Source organism: Rhagoletis zephyria, unplaced genomic scaffold (assembly GCF_001687245.7).
Source record: "Rhagoletis zephyria isolate East Lansing unplaced genomic scaffold, Rhagoletis_zephyria_1.1 Rzeph_scaffold_06435, whole genome shotgun sequence".
Taxonomy (NCBI): domain Eukaryota; kingdom Metazoa; phylum Arthropoda; class Insecta; order Diptera; family Tephritidae; genus Rhagoletis; species Rhagoletis zephyria.
Window position 1 is genome coordinate 1 of NW_016163518.1, and position 11,781 is coordinate 11,781.

The 11,781-nt window shown below is 37.0% G+C and overlaps 1 protein-coding gene across 6 annotated transcripts in view; it reads right to left on the minus strand.

Moving 5' to 3' along the window:
* Nucleotides 1-28: 28 nt before the first annotated feature.
* LOC108373167 (WW domain-containing adapter protein with coiled-coil-like) overlaps nucleotides 29-11,781 on the minus strand; it is a 22,422-nt gene continuing 10,669 nt past the window's right edge. For 2 of the 6 annotated variants that reach the window (XM_017629018.1, XM_017629020.1), the window contains exons 2-5: nucleotides 10,624-10,657; nucleotides 1,898-2,606; nucleotides 1,161-1,263; nucleotides 35-1,072 (exon numbers count right to left, since the gene is read on the minus strand). In XM_017629018.1, coding sequence (XP_017484507.1) covers nucleotides 798-1,072; nucleotides 1,161-1,263; nucleotides 1,898-1,987 — 468 coding nt within the window. In that variant the 5' untranslated portion in view covers nucleotides 1,988-2,606; nucleotides 10,624-10,657 and the 3' untranslated portion in view covers nucleotides 35-797. Of the gene's footprint in view, nucleotides 1,073-1,160; nucleotides 1,264-1,897; nucleotides 2,607-10,623; nucleotides 10,658-11,781 lie in introns of all 6 variants that reach the window. The other 4 variants (XM_017629019.1, XR_001848938.1, XM_017629022.1 and 1 more) reach the window with 4 other exon arrangements.

The window sequence follows — 11,781 nt, forward strand, 5'->3', positions numbered from 1 at the left end:
GCTTCCAAATAGCTATCAAAATGTGCCTTACTTTGTAGCAAAAGCAAATGTTTATTAGTCTATGTGTAATAATAGAGAAAAAAAAAAGATTATGCATTTCTTACAGCCACCACAAACTGCCCCATCATAGTTAGTATCAACCATAACTTTGCACATCCGTAAAACGTACATTCATCAACACGGAAAAGGACAACTGGATGGTGCGCCCTGGGTCCTAACCCCCTAACGTGCGTGATCGCATCCGACAGACTCAGGTAAAATGGGATGAGCATCCTTAAATCTGTAATCTCTGCAGTGGGGTCAGAAAGGTATAGACAACGTTAAAATACTTCTCCAACTCGACCACACGAAAGGACTACGTACATATGTAACTATTAGCTTTGGCAACACGTCCTCATCGGGACCATGGAAGTAAGCGCGCTTATTCACCCGGCAGTTTATTGTGCATACAGAAAGGAAGAGCGTCGCACCGTGTTAAAGGCTGCTAATAACAGCGCAAAATGTTCTAAAGCACGAAATCTTGAAGCAGATGCTGAAGAAACTAGGTCGCTCGAAAGTCGAGCACCTCACCGCAGCGAACAGCGCTTCACTGTCCTCGCTGATAATGCCAGAAATTTGAATAGTACTCCTGTTCCCAGTGGCAAAGATCGTGCCCATCGCAGACCACCCACACGAATTTCGTAAGCACTGATTACTCAATTTTACCAAACATGCTGGTTGATTTTAACATAATCATTCCAGGTAAACGGTAGCAAAACTACATTTAGTTGCCACTTACGTATTCTAACCTAATATTTTTATATGCCCTTAAGATTCGTATGTCGTGTGCAAATCTCTATAGATATTTCTTTTAGCAACTCACCTGTTGAATATTTCTCCTTTTTATACACATCGCGATCTCGATCCCTCATTTTTTGCATATAACTGAAACGATCACTACCGCGATGATCACGATCGCGTATATCGTGCGAACCGTGTCCCCTTGACGATGGCGAATCTATTTCAGGCGATTGTGAACGATACGAAGCGCTGTTACCATTATTCATAGTAGTTTGCGATAATCTTTGCGAAACTGAAAATGAGAAAATTTCAAAATCAAGTTATTACGAAATTCTTTTGTACTCTTAGTTGGCATAAATGACATATGTAACTATGCTCACCATTGTTCAATGGACCACCACCACCAGATGGTGACAGATCCCGATCGCGATAGTTGGATGACCGATCGCGTTCATAATCACGCTTTGAACTGTACTTGGAACTCTGTAAGGCACAAATATATAAATAAAACCAATATAAAACAAATTGCGTGAAAATCTGAAAGCACGAAATGAGGTGCTGATAAACTATCAAATGCAGGGAAAAACAAAATACACAAAACACCAAGAAAAGTAGTTGCCACATTTGGGGGAATGGCCAATGAATGTGAAATGTAAATAGCCAATAGAGATAAATAATTTAGAATTTGCGTTACATATAAAAAAAAAGTTTCGTTTTTCGTTTAGTAGATTTTTTTGCATCTTTTTGTTTTTTTATAATTTTTGAATTTTTAGCGATGATTCATGATAACAGTTGGCCAACATTAAACTGGGAATAAAAAGTATGAATCTGCAGCAGTGTGAGGTACACTTAGCGGCAGGACATGCGGCGAGTGGGTTTTAATTTTAAGGTTATTCTGTTTCGTAACACCTTTCGCCCTCAGTATCGTGCCGCCAAGTGTTCATACGAACTTTGCATTTTTTTTTTTTTTAGTAGTTAGCTTGTGTAAGAAAAAAGAGTTGTGTTCAAGTTATCTACAGTAGTTGTGTTGGTGCCATGTGACGCTACTGTGCATACGTTTTTCATATGGACAAGCGCATGCGCAGCGTACGCCCACGACCGGCGCGCTTCTACTTACATCATCTATGCGACACAGACCGACAGCAGCACTTTTGTTACAGCCGGGTGCCAATGGTAAGTCTATTGCGATACTATTTGTGGTAGTCATAAACAGTGGAATCGCGCGAGTGTACTAAATAGAACGCTTCACGAATCGCAGGAAGCGTCTCGCTGAGCAGACACTAAGTTGATAGTGTTTTGTGCACGCACTCACACTCGTGTTTTTTTTTTGTTTTAATTTTTCTAAGCGTTGATGCAACAATGCAGATGCGTTGGAATTTCTTTCTAAGTACAATTTTTTTTTCAAGCTTTTGTAGGTGCACTTTGAAATGATGTTAACGATTTGTGTTTAAGTATTGGTGTAGTATTATTTAAATCATGTTTTTTTTAATTTTCTTATTATTATAATTTTTCTTTTTTTGTTAATGTTTTACTTGACTAACGCGAAGCGAAATGAGTTGCCTTGAGTAGATGGAACACACAATGTGAGAGGTTATTTGTCGGTTTGTTATGTTGTAGGATTTGTAGATGTTACTAACTTACAATTGCTTGCATTGCTTGTTTTAGACATTTTTTTTGGCGTTTTCGACGCGAAAACTTTCAGCTATTTTTTCTTTAGTTTTTAACTTAGTTATGTTATCCTCGGTTATGGGTTGTAAGTGCTTGGTATGTTTTGTTAGTGACTACAACGAAGGAGAGCTTTCAAAATTGTATGCTGAGATGGTTCGCTGGTTGGTTGATGTAGTTAACGAGAAGACCGATGCAGTTTGCACATGTTTGCAGTTGGAGAAGAAATTATTAAAAACAAATTGTTGAAAAATGCGCACATACAATGAATAACGAAACACAAGCAGGTCATAGAGAAATGTGAAGGTTTTGGTTTTTATTATTTCAATATCAAGCAAACAGAAAGTTGGCTATAAAACTTAATCATTATAATTTTAGCAAAGGAAGAGTTTGCTTTTAGCAAGAAATACTAGTTTTGAAAAGACATTATTAGAATTAGAAAAAAATCAAAATTAAAGTTATGCATGTATACAAAAAATAAGTTTATTTGACATACATACTTATGTACATATACAGTCAGCAACAAAAATATGCGTAACCTTACGTTTTGACGATTTTATTTATTTATATTTTCCATTATATTATATGTTCATTCAACAGCAAAATCCACTAGAATTATTTTTTTTAATTTCATACAGAACTCGGGAAAATGCTAAATATTTATTATCAGGAAATATTGCATCGAAATTTTCAATTTTTCAATTCGATTTTTTTGCAATATGCAGTATGCAGTTTTATAGCCCATTAAAGTTTAGTATAATAAAGTGCGAGTTTGAAGTCGCCAAAAGTTTCCGAGAATTTTTTGCCGAGGGTATTGCGCATTTTCTTCCATATAACGCACGAACAAAATCATTTTTATATGAAAGAAGGTACGCAATAAATTCTTAAAATTCAACGGTAATTTTTAGCGAAGTGAAACTTGCACTTTAATATACTAACTTTATTTTCGAGAACACTGCTGTACATCATTTAAAGGGTATGTTAATCCTCTTTTCAAAAACACTTTCATTTTTAACAATCGGATGAAAAATAGTCGAGCCATTAATAACACGGTGTTACACTGATCATGAACTTTTTAAGGGACCTAGTACAGGTCGTAGGGCTGGTCGAGAAATTCAAGAAACTGCGTTTAAAATTTTTGTAACACCCTCAAATTTTCGGCTTATTCAAATTCTCGATTTATTATTGATTTTTACATGACTTCCCGCATTAAACAATTTTTAGCTCGACTATTTTTAAGTTTCAATATGGCTATTTTTAAGTTTTATATGGCTTTGGAAAGACGAATATTTGGACTATTTAATAAAATAATAGGATTTGTGAGCATATTGTAAATAAGTGGAAACTAGTTTTTATTATTTGTTCCACTTTGAACTAAAGATTTTTCCATAATTACTTCCATGATATTTCGCATAAAATTTTAATCAATTGGATTTTTATAACTTTTTTATTGATTTCAATGAATGGCACCTAGTTTTACTTGGAATTAAATATTATTTTCAAAGTAATGACTAAAATAGACTATTGCTTTCGAAATTTTGGCAAAAAATGTTGTTGAAGTGGAAAAAATAATAAAAATTGGTATAAATTTCAGATTTATTCCAAAAATGTTCCCCATATTTACAATGTGCTCATAAAATTTATTATTTTTTTAAATGTACAAAGATTTTTCTTTCCAAAACTCTATATAAAGTTAAAATTGGTTAAAAAAATAACCGAGATAGAAATGCCTAAAGTCATGCAAAATGGTATTGTAAGAATAAGTTGAGAATGTGAGTGTTAGAAAATTTTTGAAAACAGTTCCGTGAATTACTACAGTGCTACGACCTGTACTAGGTCGCATAAAAAGTTCGTGCATTTTATTTTTTTATTTTGTAACACCGTTTAATTGATCATACCTGTCGTGAAACAGTGTTTCAACTATATGGAGGCAGGTGGAAAAAAGTCGTGGTGACACTGGGTTTAAAAAACCGGTTGGACTTAGAGAGCGAAAAGTAAATAAATACATAAATACAAAATTTCACATCATTCCTCCCTACGAACGGTACATTTCCAGAAACATACTGGAATCGGCGCGATACCGACTAATGCGTTTGCTCTGAACCCATTAAAGCAAGTGTTTCTTTTTCCACTGTAATCAATTCTTTAAGTGCCATGGAAAATTCAGGGCAGTGGCGAATACATACTTGGATCCACTTGTCGAATAAGGCTAAATAGACTGCACAAAGAAAAAAGTAACATGACTTTTTCAAACAGCGTAATTTTCGGGGTTTTCATTTTAGCGATTTGAAAATTTTGAACAGAAAAAGTAATTTTTAAAGCATTTTCACATTATTGCAGTTTACGGCTCATTCGTAATTTATAAACAAATCAAGTAATTTTGCCACATAAAATGTATCAACAAAGGCGAAATTCGCGAAAATTTTTAAATTTGTGTATCAGGTTTTTTAGAAAAGTTTTGGACATGCATTTTTATAGTCAATTTAACTTATAGCTGTTTTTGTGATAATTTTTTTTGAACTTCTAATAGTTGGATTTATTTCTTTCGTTATTATGTTTTTTATGGACAAATCTTAAAATAAAACTAGTAGACGTACAAAAAGAAAGCACGTACTATAATTTATATTCTTTTGAACTATTTGAAATGGGTATCTATATGGGATATTTTTTTAGCAAAAATTTGAAAGAAATGGTTATAGGAAGAGTCGATGCTGACATAATTAAAAATCTGTGTGTCAAAGATTCGGTGGAAAAACTCGATGCAGCGCTAGTTTCTTCCTTCTGTTTTCTTCATCAGTAAAAATAACTTAAAAATATAAGAAAACGAATAAGGAAAAGTGCGCTTGATACTGAAATGCTTTCGTCGGAGCTGAGTACCGAGATTTACTGAATTAAATCGCACACCGCCTTCAAAAGAGTCACAACTCAAAATTTATAATTTTTTGCGATTATGCGCTAAAAATGTACGCAGAGCTTTTATTTACCTTTCAGTAAAAGCTGGAGCAAATGTTTGTTATAATTAAAAAAATCTTAGGTAAAGTCGCTCTTGTTGATAAATTATCATGTGCTAAGAAATAGTTTTTCGCATTTTCTGACAAACGTATTATTTTGAGTTGTGACTCTTTTGAACACGGTGTGCGAAATGTCCTCAAATTTCAGTCATCTTTAGATCTTCGACGAGAACGGATGGGTTTTTAGCACACTTTACCAAATTCTTTTTTTATATTTTTAAGTTACTTCTTTAATTTAAATTGAGAAAGCATCGAAATTTTGGAAACTGAAAATTCTACACAATTTGCAATTATTCGTAAATGAGAGCCTATCTGAAAAAAAGGAGGGCATATCCGAACTCGCCGATCTACATAAATATGCCATAGATATATGAATGCCGTTTTTCGAATTTTTTTTAAGCTTGTTTTCTGCGGACCTATGGTATTCTATGGATAAATATGTCACGAAAATGAACCTAAGATAAATGTAGTTAGCCTTTTTTCTCATATAAATGCCTAATTATGATTAAGTTTCGTATTTTCTTTTATTACGTAACAGAAAAACACCCCAAATAATTTTGACCGCTTTTACTATGCAAATAATTACTCCTTTATGCGTTGGCGAAAAGATTTACATGATTTCTTATACATTATAAACAGCGCATTACACATACGTAATTTTTAAGTATAAATATTGCTTTTCTGAGAGTGGAAAGCAGAAAACGAAAATTAACCAAAATTCCATCACATTTAATGATTGGCGCCACATTTTTGGCGAGTTGTAGACGTTATAGTGATCCAATTTTTCCCATATTTTATATTTAGGGTTTTCTACTAAAAGAGAGATTACAAACTAAATTTCATCTAAATCGGATCAAATTTAATGTTTCCGCCCACCAAAGTGGAAGGCTTGGCAATTATCCCACCTTTAAAAAATTTAATAATTCCTTATTCTAAAGTAAAATTGGAGCACATGCCAAGTTTCTGCGAAATCGGTGCAGGTTAACTATTATTACCACCTGCCTCCTTATAGCCGAAGACCTGTGCGTCATTATGAAAAGATCCCTGCATCGACTTTTTAGCTAAATGCCAGGCAAACATTTTTTTTTATACAGACTCCGCTGCCCGTAAAATTTCTACTTCCAGCGACTTGAAAAGGCCCTGTCTCATTCTCAGAATTTTGGAAAAAATGTTTGCTTCCTAAATATGTACAGGTTGGAATTAAGTTATATCGGCTGAGGGAGGATTTACAATGTCAGTTTGTAGTCGAAAGTATTTTTTTTCCTGGAAATTTTATTGTGTACAATAACAGATTGGTGTGAACTCTTTCTTATTGATAGAAATGCAACCTTTTCGAACTTTAAGGACTGAAGCTCTTCAGAAATCAACTGATAGAGCCTTATCAGTGATTTGGCCTTGTCAGTGTATACATAAGCAAATCGACAAACACCACGACAGCCGTTTCTACGTACCGGAGTGACTCGGGTTTTACCCGAACAAGGGCTGCCGTTGTTCGAGCATAGGGCTACATCTGCTACGTACTGTTCTGCTCAGAGCTGGCATCGAGTCAAACCCTGAGCCAGAAACTTACACCTGCTCAGTCGAGTGCAATACTTGCACCGTGTGGAGTAACCTCCGAGTCTGGTCAGGCCTAAGGACTCACCGGCAGTGGACCGCAACATATGTGGCTCAAATAGAGGTGCCTCCACGACACACCCAAGTCCGCCGAAGCAGCTCAACACAAAACCACGCAATAGACCACACCACAACCACACAACAGATATAACCGCACCACAACACACGCGCCTCCGCCAACAACTCCTGGATCCTCCAACAATCTGCACGGTGCGTCAGGCCAGGATATTCCGTAACGTGATATCAGTAAAGTACAACACCTGTCTTGGCTGGAGCCACTTTAGGGCATGTTCAGGTCTGCGCAGCACGCGAGATTGGACAAGGAACTCCCGAGGGCCCGTGCTGCTCTGCTCGGTCGCCAATTCCAACAGCGATGCCGCCCACTACTACAATAGAGCGGCACCTTCCTTCTTCTTCTCGGGCACACAAAAGCAATAGTCAATAAGGTACAGAGCCGCAACAAGGTCCTCAAATCGCCAGCCGGCAGTACCTGGGGCAAAGACAAAGAAACATTGCTGGCAACATACAAGGCAATTGGCCTTCTGGTTCTAAACTACGCAGCGCCAGTGTGGACGCCGGGGACCACAAATAGATGAAGCTACAAACTACACAAAATTCAGCACCCCGGACAACGGCCGGATGTCTTCTGATGTCGCCAGAACATCACTTACATAAATAGGCGCAAATGCTCCCCATCAGGGAAAACAACACAATGCTTTGCAAGCAATTCTTAGTAGGGAGATCAGACGTGGGCACCCGAACAGACAATTAAAGCAGAGGTTCATAAAGCAAGCTATGGATTCGACAGCTTGCCGACAGGCCATAAACGGCTTTCGCAAGAGGACACTGACTTTTGACCTGTGAACGCCGTTTTGAGAGCCTTTCTCGAGAGACTCGAACAACAATAGTCCAACTTCGCTCTGGCTACTTCAGTAAGTTAAAGTCGTACCTGAGCAGACTAGATGCGGATGTGCCGGCATGCGGAGACACCCCACGACTAGAGACACATCTTCGCATGACCACTAAACCCCACTCAACTAACGCCTCTGACCCTATGGACGGACCCTATAAAAGCTGCACTAAGTCTAGAGATTGTTGAATGTTAAGAGAAACATATTAATCGATGTAAGAATCATGAACAAAATTTGACTAAAAAAAATTACGCAAACAAATTAGCAGCAGCTGTGGGCGTATTACCCGCTTTATCGCGGAGAAGGTGTATAGAGGGAGTACTAGAATTTTTTCTTGAATTAACATAATATGTCAAAATGCTTTCGTTTTTTTTTTTTTTTTTGAATTAACATAATGCCAAAATGCTTTCGTTTTTTTTATTAGATTCAAAGCTTAGGACGCAGTTTGTGAGCAATAATTTATCCAAACGTTGTAGTGGTTCCTCTTATTTCGGATTTTCAGCAGGCCAGGGCACTTTATATCGCTTATTTGTTAGGACTGGGACAATACTGTTATAAATGCCGACTACAGTGGATCTAAAGATATCAAAACATTCCGAGACAACAAGCTCTCCCAGTATTGAATCTAAAACACGGCCAAGCTTATTTGAGAAACTAGATAGGTTTCACTATGACTATTAACATCACAAGCACTAAGAGACGATTTGAAAATGATGCTAGACTAGGTAAAATTGTCAAGGTTGAAGTCGCCAAGCACACAAAGATGATCATCACCAGCTTTATTACAAACCAGAGAGAATATACTTTCCGACGAGAGCTGCGTAAAGACTATGGCTACTATTCGGTGGTATATATTAAACCAACAACGCTTATTAGCCTGTGCCCCAGGTGCTGCCAGCTAGCGAGTTGAGGACATTGTTGCGGCTCTGCGCGCCGAGAAAGAGAGAACGTAACTCCGAGTATTTTGGGGTTGTTCACAGTCGAAATTAGTTCGCCGTCGACGTCAATTCCTAGCTGTAGTCTGACCTCTTTCGACGAGGTTATGAAAATGGTGTCCGAGGATTTCTCAGGGGAGAGGGTTAGGCCCCTTGCAATGAAGAAGCTTCGGAGCGGTAACCGTTTACTTTCGAGCACAGGTCATCAATTCCATTCCCTGACGCTATTATCGAGCAATCTCAGCATAAGAGACAATAGTGACTCCCTCTTTTTAGCTATTAAGAATGGTAGTATGAATAACTCTGTAATTTTTAGTCCCTGCAGCAGTAGGCGGCATTTGATGTACAATTATGCCCATTTAATCTATTGGTAAAATGTTCAGGATAATATTTTCCACAAGGCACCACGTATAAAGATTAGCGCCGTTATTTGTATTTTCTGTAGTTTAAGAACGGTCGTCTTTTTCTCTAAGACTAGCCACCAAGCGAATACGCCATAGAGACGTATAGGTCTGATACCACAGTATACACAACAACAACACCAGTATCCAAGATTTGGAGACTTACCCCACTTTTGACCTGTCTGCAGCTGTAAATGGCTATTGCAGCCTTGCGCACCTTTTCCTGGACAACGCGAATTGCGATGCTGGTAGCAGAGGAAGAATAAGGTCTCTTCTGGGAAAGAAAGACCAGGTGGAGAAGACTTGTCCTCATTTGGCATTTCCGATTGTCGTAAGTTAGCACAGAAGAGACTGGCATGTTATAGTGAATTCGGCCAGAATCTCTCACGATGTAACAGCGCCAATCAAGAAGAAGAGACGGCAGTTTCTGCATAACATTATGACAATCTTTTCTTCTTATACAGCCTATTTTTCTAATTAAGACGCAGGCGCGTAAGGTCCGTATCCGTCTGACTTGAGGTGTGGTGGAAGGTTTTTTATGTGAATTAACCTGTTACCGCTAACCTAGCGAGATTCTCTAATTTTAAGTCTATGGGCCGTATCATTTCTTAAGCAGCGGCCATCATTTCCAATGGCTTGAGATATAAGGATTCCCTCAATACCATCGACCACACCAAACGTGCATAAAGTAATGATCAAGAACAAAATCATATGCAATGGCTTTAAAACTACGAATTAATTCCAACCTATATCATATTATAGCAAAAAAACATATTGAGCTACAAACTTTTATTCTATGTAGAGCAAAACCTCGATTTAACGAAGTTAAAAAGAAATTCTGCTTTGCGGTTTCAATTGATGCGATGTATAGTATATGAAGTATGTATACATTTCTTCCTGAGTACATATGTATGCACATATTTTCATTTGTTTAAAGTTTTTTAAATTAAATTAAGTAGCAATATTTCCAATAAAAGCGATAAAAAAAAATGTATTTGAAAAACTAACGTACAAACGTATTTAACCAAAAAATGTAAAGCAAACAGCAATATGCAAAGGAAATGGACGCACTCCAAATATGTACTTGATTTGAGAAGAAAGGAAGAAAAATCCTCACATAGGCATATTAGGATATATATAAATTAAAAGTGTTGTTGAGTGTGGCGATAAAAATAAACGGAAAGCATCATTCATAGGCGTGTTTTGGGCTAACGCAAATATGCACTACATATGCATGTATGTATGTATGTACTATGAGTATATGTACTTGAATTATTTATGACCTTTGCAGCTCAACATCACTCACCTGATACGAATGCGACTGATGCTTCTCGAAGTAGCTGAAAAGATGTAGGAAAGATGGTTAAATTCATTCGTTATATTTATAAATAAGTAAAATTAATATCATACATTGTTTTAAGGTTATGTAGAACGTGTAAATGCTTGAGCAAGCTTTACTGGGCAGCAACAAGTAAAATATAGTTCAACTTTTGCTGTTAAGGGTTGAAACAAAACATCACCTGCTTATGTACATACAAACATTTAGGTATTTTATATCCCAGTGGCAAAAGGTAATGTTTGGGAATGCAAAATGTAATGGATAGCCCCTATAACCTATGCACGAAAAGATGCAAGAATTTATCTACAGCGTTTTCATACGAAAGTAATGTGTTGCATGCTTTTACAAAACTATAAATAGAATATAAAAATGAATTTATAGACAAATAATAATGCCCGTGCGACAGGGTTTGAACCCGGGACCAACAAGTTGGTTGTCGAACGCACCCATTCAGCTTATGAGATAACGTGAAAATAGACATACCTAAGCTAATGCTCAAACTTTTTGTTTTGTTTGTGTGTGAAAACTACACATTTTCTGCTCGCTCACATTTCTTATTTTTCTTTTCGTTCAACCGTAGTTGTTAATCTTTTCTTGGTAGGAAAAGGTAATGCTTTCCCCTTTTCCCACTGGGATGTTTTGCTTTTCACACGCACATCCATGATCAATAAAAGAGAGCGACGATGTGTACAATTTGGGATTGTCGGCGGACAAAACCGTCGAACTCTCGACAGGAATAAGGTAAAAACATGCACAATATGGGTTCGAAAGACGCAGAAAATTAATGCCATATAAAAACAAGTAAGAAAGTCTAAGTTCGGGCGGAGCCGAACATTAAATACCCGGCGCAAGTATTAGATATATGTTTTCCTCCTTTCCGAAAGCTACCGCTACATGATAAGCCGGGGTGTATACATTTTAAGTAAATTAGCGTCCTTAAATTTCGAAATATTGAAATTTCAAGCATTTCTGAAATTTACCGTTATATGAAGAGCGGCCTCAATTTTAGTCCGATTTCAACAATTTTCAACGGTTTGCTTTTATGTGGCAAGCACAATAACCATACCGAGCTTGGTACAAATTGCTAGAACGGTTAGCGAGATACATATATGTGATCACAAGTGG